The sequence below is a fragment of the Leucoraja erinacea genome, chromosome 11 (assembly GCF_028641065.1).
Source record: "Leucoraja erinacea ecotype New England chromosome 11, Leri_hhj_1, whole genome shotgun sequence".
NCBI lineage: Eukaryota > Metazoa > Chordata > Chondrichthyes > Rajiformes > Rajidae > Leucoraja > Leucoraja erinaceus.
This window is the reverse complement of record NC_073387.1, coordinates 13204060-13223017: the sequence shown is the minus strand read 5'-3', so window position 1 is coordinate 13223017 and position 18958 is coordinate 13204060. Positions and strand designations below refer to the sequence as shown.

General features: G+C 42.8%; 1 protein-coding gene across 1 annotated transcript in view; it reads right to left on the bottom strand.

Moving 5' to 3' along the window:
- fat2 (FAT atypical cadherin 2) overlaps positions 1-18958 on the bottom strand; it is a 172840-nt gene that overhangs the window by 96760 nt on the left and 57122 nt on the right. The window contains exons 2-3 of the mRNA XM_055642663.1: positions 12177-15429; positions 9798-10112 (exon numbers count right to left, since the gene is read on the bottom strand). Of these exons, the coding sequence (XP_055498638.1) occupies positions 9798-10112; positions 12177-15399 (3538 nt within the window). The 5' untranslated portion in view covers positions 15400-15429. The remainder of the gene's footprint in view (positions 1-9797; positions 10113-12176; positions 15430-18958) is intronic.

Genomic DNA, 18958 nt, shown 5'->3' with positions numbered 1-18958 from the left:
CACAGTGGAATCAACATACATGTGACAACAATAAACTAAACTAAACATTAAATACATCTGGTTGAGCTAAACATTTCCATCCTCTGGCATCCATAATGCTCATTCCATAAATATGCAAAAAGTTGATTGAATAATCTATCAAAAATATTAGTCATTGTGACTAAAGTTGCCAGAAAAATCGCACAATAATTGTTCGGTTACTCCGACCATACATGGGCAATGTTTTCTTTGCTGTGTAGCTGGATGTCATGGAGGGATACGGTACTGAATTAGGCCCATTGATCCACTGAGACCACACCGACCATCAAGTATTTGTTTTTACACTAATCCATTTTATTATCCCGCGTTCCCATGAATGCGCCACAGATTCTACCATTTACCTAAACATTAGCACCAATTCACAGGGAACAATTAACCTACCAACCTGCACATGTCTGATATTTTCCTAGCATTGACCAATGAAGAATATCTACAATCACTTTGCTTTTCTCCAGTCATTGCTATTGATTTTTTTTTTGTGGGAAAATAGAGTTTCTGTGTCTGTCTCACATAAAGATTCAACTCAACCCCAATTTTATGTCACTAACTTTCTGAGGAGGTTTGGATCTCGGCTTTTGTGTACTTTGGGAAGAAATGCATACACCTAGAATTTAAACTTTAACACAATTTACACTAAACCGTGCACAAATACTGTAGTGCCCACATTCCTACAATTTCTTCAGGGAATGAAATCTAGAGAAAGGCACAAAATTATCCCCACCATTGCCACAAATGTGCATCCTTCTGGTCAAACAATCCTAGGCCTAAAATGTTGATGACTGGTATTGGGATCTTTGGTGAAAAAAATCTTTTCAAATCATTCTGGAAAATACGAGAGGCAATTTTAGTCAATGGGCAAAAGGTGAACCATATTCTCTATTGCTACCTCTGGGCAAAGAAAACAGCACAATAAAAAGTTTAAAAAAAGAGTAGTGATCTGCTATATCAAATTGACGTGGAATTTATTTAAATGCCATTGAAACATCATGGCAGTCTGGCGTTCTTCTTCTGACTGGAAGGACACAAAAGGACACAAAATGCTGGAGTTAATCAGACAGTCAGGCAGCATCTCTGGAGATCATGGATATGTGACGATTCGGGGCGACACCCTTCTTCCGACAGATGTTGCTTAGCTTATCAGTGCTTTTGTGAGCATATCCCAATATACTCCATCTTAATAGAATGATGGCAGAAAACCAACATGCACTCTTAACTTCCAAAACAACCACAGCACTCTTAGTAAGATATTTGACTTCTGGGCAAATATCTTGCAATTTGAGCAACCCAAATTGAAAACAAGTTGCACATAATAAACAGAGGAGTACCCAGTGAAAAGGAGTAATAAAGTGTGCAGATGTCTTTGCTTCACTGCTACTTGAAGCCTCTGCCAATCATGTCTGAACAGGAAAATTAAACTCAAATTGCTGGTTTCCTTTTTTCAAAGATGAGTCTGCCTTTACTTACTGCCTCTGGGCAATGATAATGTGCAGAAATGATTAACTATCTGCGATATCAAACTGATGTGCAATTTCTTTAAAGACCATTGGTAAGTCATGTTCTCTCAAATCACTTCTAACTTGAGAGCTGCCTTGCTTATATATATAATTTGTAAGTATATCTTAATGTTGGGCAGATAATCTGTTTAAAAAAAAAAGAAAATACTGAAAAATGGGACAGCTAACTAATTTATAGTGAGATTGTTTTAATTAATAAATATTTCAATTTGGAAATGTGCATTGTGAACAATACTCAACAGCATTATTGAATCCAAAGACAGAACGGTCTATAGAAGGGTCTCGACCCGAAAAGTCACCTATTCCTTTTCTCCAAAGATGCTGTCTGACCTGCTGAGTTACTACAGCTTTTTGTGATAACCTTTTTATCAATTATTTTCCGACTTGAGCCTTAAAATATTCATTGACACTACTTCCACTGCCTTTTGAAGGCTCAACTCAGAAACCTCTTGAGAAAAAAACATTTGTCTTCATCTGTCTTAAATGGATGACACCTTTTTTAAACAATAACCCCAAGTTCTAAATTCTCCCTCAAGATGAAACATAATCTCTACATCAGTCCTATCAAGACACCCTTCTTACTCCCTTGAGCTACAGCAATTACAAGCCTAACCTGTCCAATCTTTTCCCTTAAAGAAACCTGCTTTTTCTAAGTATTAGCTGTAAACATTTCTAAATGTAATTAGGTGACAATGGTATACACAGAACTCCAGATGTGGGTTCTCCAATGCTTTTCTAACAGAGCGTGCGGCTACGGTGGTGCAGCGGTAGAGCTGCTGCCTTACAGCGCTTGTGGCACCTGAGACCCGGGTTCAATCCTGACTGCGGGTGCTGTCTGTACAGAATTTGTACCCATGACTGCATGGGTTTTCTCCGAGATCTTCAGTTTCCTCCCACACTCCAAAGACGCAGGTATGTAGGTTCATTGGCTTGGTGTACATGTAAAATTGTCCCTAGTGTTTGTAGGATAATGTTAATGTGCGGGGATCGCTGGTCGATGCAGACTCGGTGGGCCTGTTTCCACGCTCTATCACTAAACTAAACCAAATAGAGGCATAACATTGCTCATTTTGTGTTTGATGCCTTTCGCAATAATTGATAACATTTTAAAGATGCAAGGACCTGCAAATGCTGGAATCCTAAGCAAAACACAGTGTTTGAGGAACTCAACGGGGCAAGCAGCATCCGTAGAGGGACCGGACCAGGTGACGTTTCAGGTCAGGACTCTTCTTCAGTAAGATTGATAAAAGTTGGAGAGTGGGTGGGGGGTAGAACAAAGCTTGGTAAGTGATAGGTGGATACAGGTGAGAGGGATTTGATTGGCAGATGGGTAAAGTAGGTGACAAAGACCGGAGGACAAAAGGAGTCGAAAAGACATCATATACGAAAAGGAGGAGTGAAATGTAAAGCCAGAGGAAGGAAAATAAAGTACTCGGGTATGGAAGTTGAGTGTTTGGCGGTGGGGAAAGGAGCATGATGACTGAGGAGGTGGGAGATAGTGGGATAAGCAGGTGTGCACCAGGTTAGAGGCCTGTACAGGAAAGACAGAAGGAATAGGGGAGTATATTTGAAATTGAAGAATTCATTGTTCATACCGTTGAGTTGTAAGCTACCCAGTGATAATTAATTCTGTACGTCTGTACGATAATTCACCAGTACGTCTCCAAAGCATACTGGTTTGTAGGTCGATTGGCTTGGTCTAAATGTAAATTGTCCCCTGGTGTGTGTAGGGTAATGTTAATGTGCGGGTGATCGCTGGTCGGTGCAGACTAGATGGTCCGAAGGGCCTGTTTCCGTTCTGTATCTCTAAACTAAATTCTCTGTTGTTCCAGCACACCGGCCTTTTGTGAATAGTGCACTCGGACACTTAGATCACTCTGCACCGCGGAGTTCTACAGTCACTCATTATTTATTTATTTCCAGCAATTTACATACTTGAGAACAGCAGCTAGACAGATGACGAGTACCACTCGGGTACAGTGTCCAGTAAATTAGATCAATGGGGAATAGTTGAGCCACCCTTTGAGAATAAGCCTTTGTGTGTGCCTTTTATCATTGCTATAAAAATCCTGCTGCTCAGCAACAAGAACACAAAGTACTTCACACGTTCATGCATTACTTAAAAGAATGTAAAATGTGGATGCCCATTATAAGCTGTTCCTCCTTAAGAACACCTTTCAGGTGTCACCTTTGCAAGCTTTGTCACCAGAGGGGGAGGGGGACAGGAGGGGGCGCTGCACTGCAGCAGCCTCTACCTACAGCCTGTCTGTTATTTCAATTTTTTTTTATTTTTAGTTAGTCTAAAGTGTTGTGTTGGGGGAAACTTTAACTTTTCTATGTGGGGGAGGGGGGCAGGGTAAGGGGGAAACCGTTTCCCAGTCTCTTCCTGGCGGGGACGTGACTATTTCTCCGAGTCGCGTCCTCGCCCCCCACCTCGCGGCCTACCAGCTGGATCGGAGCGGCCTTTCCTGCCGGGGACCGGGAACCGGACCAGGGCTGCTACAGCGGCGGCGCAGCGCTGGAGTCACCACGGAGCGGGCGATGCCTACCTGGGTCGCCGTTTGGAGCTCCGAAGCGTTGAGCCGTAGCTCCAACATCGTGGAGCTCTGGTGCGGAGAGCTTCCGACACGGGCGGCGCGGAGTCCTGTGGCGCCTTGCAGAGGGCCTACAGCAGCAGTCTCCACCCGGAGCAGCCTGCGGACTTTGGAAGCCGCCGACTCCGGTTGGAGGGGGCCGACTCTGGTGTCCACGCCGCTGAGGACGTCCCGCAGCCCTGACGTCGGACTTGTATCACCCCGGCGAGCGGTCCTGGACATTGGGCCGCCCGTAGCTGCAACTGCGGAGGGCTTGGGGAGGCCCTGACCACGGGGAACAATGGAGGAAGAGACTGACTTTGGTGCCTTCCCACACAGTGGGGAACTTTGATTCTGCTGTGTGGGGATGTTTTATGTTAAATTCTATAGTGTGTGTTCTTTATACCCTTTCTGGCTTAATCCCTCCCTTCACCACCTCCAGTTTAAATTCCAGTTGGAATATTTTGGGGGACCCAAGAACCAAGAACCAAGAACTTCAATCCTTCCTCATAACTCAGGCACAAGTGGCACAAACCATCTGTGGCTTATCTAAACTGCCTATTGTTTCTTCACAATTAGATCTGGGAAGAGTAATTTTTAGTGCAGTCTGCCATAAAGTTTGGGCTGCATTGTTTATCATTTAACTGCCTGTTGATTGGTGTTCTGCATGAGGTAGATGTGTTATTTTATAACATAAAAACATAGAAAATAGGTGCAGGAGTAGGCCATTCGGCCCTTCGAGCCTGCACCGCCATTCAATATGATCATGGCTGATCATCCAACTCAGTATCCTGTACCTACCTTCTCTCCATACCCCCTGATCCCTTTAGCCACAAGGGCCACATCCCTCTTAACTCCCTCTTAAATATAGCCAATGAACTGGCCTCAACTACATTCTGTGGCAGAGAATTCCAGAGATTCACCACTCTCTTTGTGTAAAAAATATTTTTCTCATCTCAGTCCTAAAAGATTTCCCCTTTATCCTTAAACTGTGACCCCTGGTTCTGGACTTCCCCAACATCGGGAACAATCTTCCTTCATATAACCTGTCCATGTAACGTGCATTCTCTGAGCATTTTGCTGCATTTTTCTTATTTTCTGCCACCAGTTTTATTTGCCATTGCTCAGGCATGTAGAAATAAACTTAGGAGAGATGAACTCCCCCCAACTTGACCTAACCTAAATGATCACTGTACAATAAGATGCTTAAAGATATTATTTTAGATATTTAGCATAATCATCTCAATGAAGTGATATAGCAAGGCCACACAGTGGTCCAACGGGTAGTGCTATTGCTTCCCAGCACCAACAACCCGGCTTCAATGCTGATACTTGTTGCTTTCTATGTGGAGTTTGCATGTTCCACCCGTGACTCTCTGTAGATTTTTCCAGGTCCTCTGGTTTCTGCCTAGTTCCCAAAGGATGTGCTGGTGGCTTGTCTGATTATCGCAAAGTGTAACCAGTATAATGTGTAGTCAGAGGATTAGGAGGCAAATCAACTTTAGGCTTATTTTTGCCATGTGTTCCGAGATACAGTGGAAAGGATTTGTTTGTGGAGATAAGAAGTCATAAGATCATAAGTGACAGGAGCAGAATTAGGCCATTCAGCCCATCAAGTCTCGTCTTTCATTCAATCATGGCTGATCTATCTCTCCATCCTAACCCCATTCTCCTGCCTTCTCCCCATAACCCCTGTCACCCCTGGATGTTCTATCCAATCAAGTCAGATAATACTATGTATGAATACAATCAAGCCAAATGCAAGTACAAAAGATAGCGCAAAGAGGAAAATAACAGAGTGCAGAACAGGGGAATATGAATGATGGGATTCTGAGTAGTGGCAAAGGCTCAACATAGATATGAGTCAAGGCTGTCCAAGGCAGCTTTGGGCCATGTTCAATGGTGTAATGGTCCTCCTTCATTCTGATGAGTTACATTGCATGGAATGTATTCCTCAAGGGGAGCGGATGGCACCCTCCCTCCTCTCCAGATGCCGAGAGGTCATAGAGTCATAAAGTCATACAGCACGGAAACAGTTTGGCCCAACTAGCCCATACCGACCAAGCTGCCCCAGCTGCACTAGCCGCAATTGTCTGTGTGTGGCCCATATCCCTCTAACCATTTCCCGTCCAGGCACCTGTTCAAATGTCTTTTAAATGTGATTGTATTTGCCTCAACCTCCTCAGGAAACATTACCCTCTGTGTGAAAAAGTTGCCCCTCAGATTACTAATAAATATTCCCCCCCTCACCTTAAACCTATGACTTTTGCTTCTTGATTCCATTCCCCATATGATCTTACACGATCACCCCTCATCCTCCTGCGCTCCAAGGAATAAAGTCCTAGCCTCCTCAACCTCTCCCTGTAGCTCAGGCCCTCAGGTCCAGGCAACATGAGGTATGACCAAACTCTTTTTCCTTTCATTCCCGCTGCACACATCTATCTCAACCAGGCTCCCCCAGGCTGAGACTATAGTTCAGCTACTAATAACGTGGTAACAGAGAGCAGATCAAACCAAATATGAAGAATAAGAATCTTTTTGAACGCTGCTGGTCCATAGCCACAGGGAGAGAACAGCAGTCAGAAAACCAGGAGCAAATAACTAGCTTGTTCCTCTCCCGAACATGACTTTTGAAAGTTCCCTCATCGCATTCTCCCATGGCTTCAGAAAGGGATTCAAAGACTTCAATTGAAACAAGATGAAAGAGCCAGGGATAATTGATAAAAGCCACATATAATCACTTGAACTTAAATTCTAATGATCATGGAACTACTTGCACATTTACGCATGCAAGTATATATTTGCAATATGGCAATTTTACAAGTACAAATTGCATTATAATTAAGCATGAAGCTGAGAATGGAAAATGTTGGCAAGGATACGGATATGTGTATTATATCTTTAGCTGAAGGTTCAATCTTCTGAATAGTCAATTCATGGTTTAAAATAGGAAAGGGGAAGGGAGACCATGGATCAGATCAGACTCAGGGAGTTGGATGGACCTCTCCTGCACACATTTGTTACTTCAAGCAACTGTCCAGCGATCCCCAAGATGTGGCATGACTTGCCTATTTCAATTACATGCGTTATTCAAGTCTTGCTTGCATCTCGCTGCTGCAACTGGCATGTCTTTCTCTCAGAAAGAAAGAACAATTACTGGAACCTTACGCCAAACCAACAATGAAGTGCCAGGCAGCGGAACCTTCCAGAGGTGCCGTGGCCACGGTGCACGCCCGGAAAGTTTGAAGGCTTGGAGGTCGGTGGGGCCCCAACCGATCACCCAGTGGTCGGTGGGGCCCATTTGAAGGCTCATCAGTAGACTGAGGCCCCCAAAGGCTTGTCAGAATGCAGACCTGCCCAAAGGTTCTTCGGTCGGCGGGACCCGGAACCCGCCCGAAGGCTCGCCGGACAGTGAAACCAGGAAGGAGTTGGAGGCGCCAGACACGAGGAGCAAGAGTAGGAGGGTGAACCAGGATTATCCTTCCAGCACCTTCAAAGTCGGCTGCAGGAGGTGCCCCCGGGATACAAAGATGGCCGGACGAGGAGAGGGACGTCAGTTCGCGGGAACTGCTCCAGTACAGACCGACCGGACTTTAAACATGGAGCTAAAACATGGCAAGGCCTACATGTATAATATATGCAAAAATAATTTCAGTGCCGTTGCATAAGTGACAAACAAATCATCATTGTACCATTGAACATACAACACCAATTCATCATGCATTTACAATTCTAATCTCTTAAAAATGTTTATTATTTCAGTCTATGCCAAATCTAATCACCAAGTGACAGATGCTTTTAGCAATTAATTATTTTAATGAAATGTTACGTTCAATACTAAGTGTAATTATAAGTTAAAAAGCTATCATTAAAAAGAGAATGGTGGAAATGCTCAGCAGCTCAGACAACATTTCAGGAACAAGAAATAGTGTTAATGTCTCGGTCTGCTCATCTTTCAATGGATCGGAGTATTTGGAAATCAAATAGATTTCAATGTTCAGAAATAGGGAGGGGCAGAACAGGCTAAAGTAGTTGCATAACACAATTGGTGGTGATACTGGCTGAGACTGGATGACAAAGCCTTATTTATTGCCAATAATCTAGTGGGGAAATACAAAAGGAAAGTAAAACATGAGGGGAGAGAAAAGGAAAGAAAAAGAAAAATTCTGGAATTCTTGTACTATCTTGTGAAGCACAAACATTGCAGATGCTGGAAATCTGAAATAAAACAGGGAGTGCTGTAAATAATCATAAGGTTAGGAAGTATCTGTGGAAAGAGGAACATAAGGTAGAAACAAGGACCCGCAGATGCTGGTTTCCAAAAATTTGAAGTAAGTGCTTAAGTAATTCAGCAGATCAGGCAGCATTCCTAGAGAACATGGATTCATGTCGGGACCCTTCTTCAGACCCTTTTTCATCATAAGGTCTAATGAAGGGTCAGTCTGACTTTCACTAGTCCGAGGAAGAGTCCCGACCCGAAACGTCACCCATCTATGCTCTCTGGGGATGCTGCCTGACCCGCTGAGAACATTGTGGTTTTTTTTAGAAAGAAATTGTGTTAATGAGGTAGGTTGATCATCTTTCAATGGAAGTGGCCAACTCTAATGGAAACTGGAGGGGAGGGCTAATCATCCAAAATTATTGAAGCTTGTGTTAAGTCCTGATGCTTACAATGTGCCTGGTTGGAAGATGTGATGCTGTTGTTAAGTTTATACTAGTATTTATTGGGATATAATAGGAGGCCATTACAGAGAGGCCAGAGTGAGTGTTGGATGAAGTATTGAAGTGGGCGGCAACTAGATGCTCAGAGTCACCATTTTGGACTAAATAATGTGCTCTGCAAAATGGTCACCCATTCTCTTCCGCTTCCTCACCCTTCCCTGTCGTGCAAAATGTATTCGATCCGTAACTATTACCAGTTGTTCATAAAAAAACACTTAACTGAATGTAAAAACGTTTTACAGATCTCTCTACAGATACTGGTTGACTTGGTGAACCTCATCAGCATTCTATTTTATTTCAGATTTCCTATATCTACAGTTCTAGAAACAAATAATTTCTCAATTTTACCAAAATAATTTACATTTCAAATAGAATTAGTCATCTTCTGGTGCTGTTAAAATGATTAGTATTGGTTTTACATTTGATTGAAGAATAATATTCTCTGGCCAAAGGAAAATTTGTCTACAAAATCAGACAAAAACCAGAAAAAAAAAACCCTAAAGCAGCACTAACCTAGAGACATACTAAAATAAATAATACCACTGATGGATAAAAATAATTAGCATCAAAATGATGAGAACTATTGTAAATAGGAAACAATGCTATCGAAAAAACAAACCTATCCATTCAGAATGCACCTATAAAGATATTAGTGCACAAGCCTAATCTAAACAGATGCTTAATGCTGAAAGCAATTTTAGATTCCTCCAAACACAAATTATGAATTATAATACAGAGAAAAAAGTCCAATAATAATGTTTTCATGCATTCATATTTTGTCTACAAGGCTCCAGTTTGTGAAAATGGCAACAAATCTGATCTTCCCACCTCCTGAGGCTAAATTGATAAATCATTTCCAAGTAATTCTGCACAGAACAATAAATACCCAATCGCAGAAACAAACTTGAGGACAAACAAATACAGAATGATCCAGCCAATATTAACATACCTGTCTTTGGATCAATTGCAAAGAATCCTCTTGGGTTTTCACTGTTGATCCTGAAGGTCAGCTGGCCTTGTGAGCTAGAATCAGGGTCATCGGCTTCAATTCGAAGGACAGACATATCTATGGGGGAGTTTTCGATGATTGAGGTGTAGTAAACAGGTTCTGTGGTCTGAGGTGGATTATCATTGACGTCCATAATCTTGATGAAGACCTCAGTTGAAGTTACCAGTGGAATAACTCCTAAATCCGTGGCAAGAACTGTCAGCCAGTGGTGAGGATATCGTTCACGGTCAAGGGACTCTGCAGTCTTTATTACTCCTGCAATCAGACAAAGCAGATTATCCTTACAGACTGACTTCCCTTCGATCATGTGGCTCTCCACCTTATTTTATTTTGTTTTCTTTGTCCCAATGGACAGATTCTGGCATTAGGTAGTGCAGTTTACCGATATAGCATGGAAACATATAGCTTCGGCCCATCAGGTTCATGACAACTATTAATCACCCATTCATACTTGTTCTATGTTATCCCATTTTCGCATCCACTCCCTACACACAAGGGGCAATTTACAGAGGCCAATTAACCTTTGGGATGTGGGAGGAAACCGGAACACCTGGGGGTAACCCATACGGTCACAGGGAGAAAGTGCAAACTCCGCACAGACAGCACCCGAGGTCAAGATTGAACCTGGCTCTCTGGGGCTGTGAGGCAGCAGTACTACCTGTGCCGCCCACAATGAGTGAATAATTTTGATCCAATCTGTTCGGTGCGAAATCCATCAGATCAGGTACATTATTGGCTTTACTTTCCATCTGATTGATCAGATGAATAATTCTGAGCAGGATGCAAATTCACTTGTATAGCAATTCCCATATGGTAAGTTGCTCCAGAAGGTTAGAACATACGAGATCCAAAAAGGATGTGCAATTGGAGACACAATGTGCTGGAGTCACTCAGTGGGTCAGGCAGCATCTCTGGATGACATGGATAGGCACCATTTCAAGTTGGGACCCTCTTCAGATTGATTGCAGTAGAGGGGGAGAAAGTTGGAAGAAAGGTGGGGGTGGGACAAAACCTGGTGAGTGATAGGTGATACAAGGGTGTTGATAGGCAGATGGGTGGATAAACAACCTCAAGGAAAAGCACTCCAACATTTTTTAAAGGTACGTTTATGCAATATTATGATTTAATGATATCTCCCTGATTGGGCATTGACACTAAACACAACCAGTGTTTTACACACTGTATAAGAGTTAAATCTACTTTTAAACCAAAATACTCCAGGTATGCCTGAGATTTCCATTTTCCATATGCATTAAATTGACGATCATCAAACTATGCAGCAATTCTTGATGGCAATGTTTTTGATATCTTTGGGCACCTCCCTACCGTCAGTTCTTTCAAACCACAAATCCATCCGACATATTTTCATATGTTTTAACACACAGAAATTAGACACCACAGAGATTTCTTGCCTTATGAGGCAGTGGCGTGTTCCTCCTTAAAGCATGCTCGGTAAAGTGAAACCGTTGATGAACTTAAGCAAAAATCAAATTACTGCAGTTCCCCCAACTGTTAGTTTTTAACTCAAGATCCAGCATCTTTAATGTGTCGGAAGGAACTGCAGATGCTGGCTGACATCAAAGATAGATACAAAATACTGGAGTAGCTCAGTGGGACAGGCAGCATCTCTGGAAGTGTCACTCGTTCCTTCTATCCAGAGATGCTGACTGTTCCGCTGAGTTATTCCAGCATTTTGTGTCTATATCCAGCATCTTTAATCTCTTGTGTCTCCATTTCATAAACGTATCTCTGCCAATTATTTACTTCACAAGATATCAAATTTCCATTCCAATGGCTCCCATTCCCACAAAGATTAAGATTAACATTCCAACTTTGAAATAGCTGGGTCAATCAGGAACATTGTTCGAGATGCCACGCAACTGTTTTATTTTTATCTGGATCACTAAAGATTAACATCAAGTTCTCTTTAATTTAGTTTCTAATGTTAGTTGAACCTCCATAGTAATTGATTGAGGAAATTTAAATAACAAACGTTAATTCCAGATAACAACTTCCAATCCTTCAATTCAATTTGTAAAGTGCCAATACATTTTATGGGAACCACAGAAATCTCTTGCATAACTAGTAGTGGTGTGTCCCACCTTAAGTATTACTGAGTGAAAAGAACCATTTATAACCTTATTTCATCTGATAATTCAATATCTCGAACATTCAATAATTCCCATTATTCAAATTACCTTTTCACAGATTACTATAAAATGAGGTCATTTTGACATTCGCCACATGTAATTGAAATTATTATTTGAGAAAATTAAGGGGTTGTCTGTTCTTGTTGAGCATTCCTGCTTACATTCCTACCTGTTTCTCCGTTTATCGTGAAAATGCCAAGGCCTGTTCCGCCCGTGATCAAATATCGAATCTCGCCGTCCTTCCCTTTGTCTTCATCTTGCGCGGTGAGCCTCATCACTGAGGTCCCCACACGCACTCCTTCACTGACTGCACCTTTGAACGCAATGGAGGAGAAGCGCGGCCGATGAAGGTTTTCATTGACGTCAGTCACCTCAATTTCCACGTAGCAAGTGGAGCTCAGAGAATATGGTTTTCCGTCATCGGCAGCATGAGCCGTGAGATTATAGAAACGAGTAGTTTCAAAGTCTAGTTGCTTAGTGATGCGGATTGCTCCCACACGTTTGTCAATGCGGAAAGTGTCCTCTCTCGTTATCAGGCTGTAGTGCACATCACCTCCCTCTCCTAGATCCGGATCAAAAGCCTCCAGCCACACTATAACAGTCCCCACCGGTATATCCTCAGGAACTCTCACCCTGTAGAAAGATGGGACAAACTCCGGAGGATTATCATTGACATCTTTTAAGACCACTGTTAGCTCGGTGGTTGAGAATAGTTGGGGTTCCAAATAAGACTGATCTCTAGCTTCGATCTTCAAAACATACACTGGACGATGCTCCCGATCTAATTTACCATTGACGTACACAGCACCTGAGGTTTTGTCAATGGAAAATGTCTTGGTATCAGTCAAGAGTGAATACTTTATTTCTCCATTGTCTCCCAGATCACTATCTTTCGCCTTCAGTTGGGCTACAATCCGCCCAACCTCAATGTTTTCAGGAACTATTGCTGAATAACTATCCTGTAAAAATATTGGTTTGTTGTCATTTGCATCCAGCACATGCACTGTCAGTAGTCTCCAAGAAGATTTCTGAGGCCTTCCCAGATCATATATCGAAATGTTTAAAGTATAAAGAGTTGTTGTTTCATAATCCAAGGGTAAGACAACCTTCAGATCCCCAGTCTCCATCTCTGCAATGAAGCAACTGTCATCGTTCCCATCCGTGATCACATAGAGCAGCTTACCGTTGAATCCAGAGTCAGGGTCGGTCGCGTGAATTTTCAAGATGATCGAAGAGACTGGGATGTCCTCTCTGACATCAATGGAGTTTGGAAAGTTGACGTCAAACTGTGGGGTGTGGGCATTAACAATGTGGACATAGGAGAAGGAATCATCCTCATGTGGTTGATGCGGTTTTACAGAAAGTAGGAGGGTCTCGGCCAGCAGTTTAATTGCTCCAGTGTCTTCACAATGCATGCTGACCATTTTCGAGTCATCCGTAACTGTGAGGTTGACATCTATAGCAGAGGCATAATTCTCCCCATCTGTGGCTGTGATTTTAAGATTAAAGTGCAGCACACTGGTTGGATTGTACGTGAACAGATGCTTCAACATTAGTGCTCCAGAAAGTGGATTGAGATCAAAGAAGTCCAGTTCATTACCAGACAACAGTTGGTATTTAATCCCTTGGAGTTCATCTGCATCGACGGCTGAGACAGCGGTGATGAGGTGCCCGACAGGAAGATTTATTGAAAGGTTGCCCTGACAATTGTTCTTCTCAAATAGTGGCTTGTTGTCATTCAGGTTCTTCAAGTAAATTGTGACAGGGACTTCCATTTCGTAGTCATATGGTGAACCCCAATCAGAGGCCCAAACTCGTAGATGGTAAACCCGCTGCATGAGTTCATAATCCAGCTCCTCAGATGTCACGATGGTCCCTGTAAAAGGATGAATGTTGAATGGAATAGGAGCCACATTGGCAATGCTGTATGTCACGTAGCCATTTTCCCCCTGATCTTTGTCAGTTGCATTGACCGTCAAGATACTTGTTCCAATTGGAACATTTTCATCAATACTCCCCTGATAAGAAGATGCTATAAACTCTGGAGCATTATTATTGCTGTCCATGAGATCAATAAGAACTCTTGTTGAGATTTGGCCAACACTGGTCTTCACTTTCAATTCAAAATGGGACTGTTCCAAAAAATTCATTGGGCCTGCAGTGGTAATGAGGCCAGTGCGAGGATTTATCCTAAACTTTGTACTGCCGTGGTTGTTTTCCAAATTATATGCTTGATTTGGAAGTTTAGGATGAGCTTTAACCATGACGACAGGACTATTTGAAGGTGCAAACTCACACAATTTAACTTCATAGAGGTCTTTCTCAAATTTTAATTCTGCTGGCAGTTTTAATGGTACATGAATGATCTTTACAGGTGAATATTTAGTTGGGTAACGTTTGCCTCTCGCTTGCAGAGACAAATTATAGCCATGGGAATTGCTCGCCCAGTTGGCCTCATTGTTATAAATGAGCTTAAACTCCCTACTGCCATGGTAGATGGGTGCCACACGGAAATGATGTGATGAGTCCCCATCCACAATATCCACTTGTTCGACTCCTTCTTCTGCCGTGATGATAGCATACGTGGCATGGTGGTCAGATCCAGCAGGAATTAACCGCATTGAGAGGATACCAGGTACCCTCGTACCAGCCTGCTCTACACCGACAGTCAACTTTGCCACGCTACCAATCCCACGTCTTCCATGCAGCTTCATCATGCGGTCGATTGCCAAAATCTCTAGGTTATATTGGTTCAGGGTTGTGTAATTTAGGCGACCTGCCAGTGTGACAATTCCACTGGTGGGATTAACAGCAAAGACATCAGTCCTATCTTTGAAGGCGTAATAAAACTCTGCATTGCTTCCAACATCAGCATCTGTTGCTGTGACTCTGGCAACACTTGATCTCAGTGGAGCATCCTCTGGTATGGAGACAACATACGACAGCGGGGAGAAAAGAGGACGCAGATCATTTCTGTCAAGGATTTGGATCACCATCTTGGTCCAGGCTTCGTGGTTGAATGTTTTTTCCGTTGCTTGCACTGTCAGAACATAATGGTCCTTCACTTCTCTGTTTAGTACGGCCATGTTTGAGCTTCTGGTCCTGATGCGTAAGAAGCAGAAATCACCCACCAAGTATTCCTCAGCTTTGAAAATGTTTGCAATGTCACCAGATACTATTTTATACCTAATGTCCCTCACAGAATCCATAACCCGAATGCCCATTTTGCTGCTGCTTTCCACATAGGTCTTGGGGGAGGAATTTTCGTAGATGGTAGCATTGTAAATATGATGGGTGAATTGGAATGGCAGGGCACGCGGTTTCTCCAGATTCACTTTGGAAACGGTAACCACCATCAAAAGGGCTGCAAGTCGTAAGCTCTTTGCCGCCATGGTTCATCGAATTGATGTGCTTCTTAAAATCTGTAAATACAATGGAAAGTGATTAGCGCCTTGGCTTCACAAGCTCATAATACATTATAACTCTGATAATCCAGCGCTTTAGAGGTGCCAGACCAGCAGATGTTCGGGATGTTAGATGCTACTCCCATTAATGCCCAAACACACTCATGCTTTTCATTACATGCTTTTTTAACTTGTTACCCGGGCACAAAACATTGTCCAGTAGAGTGATAGAGTGATACAGTGTGGAAACAGGCCCTTCAGCTCAACATGACCACACCAACCAGCATGTCCCATCCACACTAGTCCGACCTGCCTGCGTTTGGCCCATATCCCTCTAAACCAGTGTACTTACGTTTTGCTTAGGTTTAGATAACATTTCTGGCTCTCATATCATGCTTAACCATCAGATGAACCCAGGATATTCAGATGTAATGGTGCCATTAAGGCATCCCATATTCTCATCATACAAAGAATGATGAGATCATCACCTATAACTCATAGAGGGTCATAGTGGTAGCATCATGTGGCTCTGGGCACAATCTTGTTCAAATCTTGATCTCCATTGATATCAATTAATTTAATTAAATTTAAGGATGTGAAACCTCATATCAGTAATGAAGACCGTGATACTCTCAGATTTTCCAAAAAATGTCCTTCTGGGTAGGAAACCTTTCCTTAATGTAGAATCAAGGAACTGCAGCTGCCGGTTGACACAAGAGGGCACAACTGCTGCGGGTCAGGCCACATCTCTTCAAGAAGGGTCCAAACCCATAACATAGCCCCCATCCATGTTCTTCAGAGATGCTGCCTGAACCCGCTGAGTTACGCCAGCACTTTGTGAACTTTTCCGTGATGGTCTGGCTTATTTGTTATTCCAGACCCACATCATGGATGACCCTGAGATACACTGTGTCTGTCTCTCGTGCCTACTCAAATTATACAGCTTGGAAAGAATTATTGATGGTCCGGCCACATCCATGAGAGCTTGAAGTTGTTTTGCTTACCAGTCCAGGTGCGTTTATGGGCATTTCTATCCCTGCTGCACTTAGCATTCTCTTTGTTTTAAGTATTTAACATGTAAAAACAAAGACAATTACGGCACAATGACAAGTGCTAATTTGAGGATCAGTTGGAAAACAATGATAAGAGCCGCAGGTATTTCAACTATTTCTACCTGGTACATTGATGCACAGTGTGCCTTCATCTGCAATAGCAAACATTTCAGCAGGATCTGTGATTCAGGGCTGTTGCTACACGCTGGAAATATAATAGCTGACTACTTTTGGCTCCAGTGTTCAGCCATAAGGTCAAGTGTGCAGAAACTTTACCCTCAAGCCCAAACTAAGCTGAACATGTACAGTGGAGAATGAATACAATGAATCAGATTACCTTGGGGCATCTGTGGCCACTTGTACTGGGTGTGATAGGACTGCTCATTATTCTTTGGTATGAATACAGCAGTAAATCTAACTTTCAAAATTTCCCTTACTTCTATGATCGGATTCCAATGGTTTGTGACAGATGATGGTGATTGCTAGTTGAGGCTGACCTCCCCTTCATTATTAGGGCCTCTGGCCAACCTAACTTTCTTCTTGTCTCCAGTCAAGTCTTGCTGGAGTGTGCATTGTTGGCAGAACTAGATGTCAACTTTGTTCCCTCAGTCTTGCTGGAATGTGCATTGTTGGCAGAACTAGATGTCGACTTTGTTCCCTCCCTTTATCTTGTCAGCATAAAAAAATGATCACCATCACTCTGCCTCGGTGAATGGAGGTCTACTAAATTAAATCAATCCACAGAGTTCTTTAATAACAGCAAAAAGATAAACATACAACATAGAACAGAACCTGAACAGTAACAAGAACAGGCCCTTCATCCCTCAATGTCTTTGACGAATATGATATCAAGAAAATGTGTAGGGGGTAACTACAGATGCTGGTTTACACCAAAGACACAAAGTGCTGGAGTAACTCAGCGGGTCAGGCAGCATCTCTGTAGAGAAGGAATGGGTGACATTCCGGGTCGAGACCCTTCTTCAGATTGAAGGGTCTTGACTCGAAACATCACCCATTCTTTCTCCCCAGCCCGTTCCAGTTATCCAGCATTTTGTGCCTATCTATGATACCAAGAGCATCAATTATCTATCTGCACATAACCCATATTCCTCCATTCCCTGCATATCCCTATGTCTATCCATAACTCTTTTAAAAGCCACTGATATATCTGCTTCAACCACCATCCCTGGCAGTACGTTCCAGACACTCACCGCCCTCTGTTCAAAAAAGTTGACCCGCCCAACTCCTTTACACCTTGCTCCTCCCACCTTCATAAGTACATGTCATAGGAACAGAATTGGGCCATTCGGCCCATCGAGTCTATTCTGCTGCTTGAAGCTCTCCCCTCTAGTATTTGAATTTTTTTTAATCCTGGGAAAAAGATTCTGACTGACTATATCTATTCCACTCATAATTGTATATACTTATATCAGAAATCAGATTGTATATACTTATATCAACCTCTAAAATTCCAGGGAAAACCATCCAAGCGTGTATAAACTCTCCCTGGAGATTATACTCCTGAATCCAGGCATCACTCTGGTAAACCTCCTCCGCTGGAAGAACTCAGCAGATCAATCAACAAATGCATTTTGTTGTCTCTGTACTGTACACTGACAATGACAATTAAAATTGAATCTGAAATTGAGTCTGATGTGGAGGTGAAGTCACTGAGACCCGAAACATCGACCATCACTTTGCCCCTACAGATGCTGCTCAACATATTGATTTTGTCAGGATTCACTCAAAACGTCAGCATCTGCTGTTGCTTGTGTCTCTAAGGTGCTTAATAGGTTTTATCAACCAAGACCTCTCTTAATACCACAAGGATCACTCAGTTCCAGAACGCACTCAGTTCCAGACAGTCATTACCCTTTATATCAAGGCAGCATTTTACAAAGAGCGGTACGGTGGCGCAGTGGTAGTGTTGCTGCCTTACAGCACCAGAGACTCGGGTTCGATCCTGGCTAGGGGTGCTGTCTGTACGGAGTTTATAAGTTCTCCCATGACCTGTGTTGGTTTTCTCCCGATTCCTCCCACACTCCAAAGACATTCATGATTGTAGGTTAATTGGCTTGATATAATTGTAAATTGTCCCTAGTGTGTGTAGGATTGTGTTAGTGTGCGGGGATCGCAGGTCAGCGTGGGCTCAATGGGCCAAAGGGTCTGTTTCAGTTTTTGTATCTCTAAACAAAACTGAAAACTAAACAAAGTGCGGCATCAAGGGTAGAAGTGAATGGGCATCAAAAAGTTACTTTTGTACCTCACAATAAGGAAGAAAGGACGGCACAGTGGTGCAGCAATAAAGTTGCTGCCTTACAGTGCCAGAGACCCAGGTTCGATCCTGACTATGGGTGCTTGTCTGTACGGAGTTTGTACATTCTCCCTGTGGCCACGTGGGGTTACTCCGGGTGCTCCAATTTCCTCCCACACTCCAAACAGGTACAGGTCTGTAGGTCGATTGGTTTCTGTAATTTCCCTAGTGTGTAGGATAG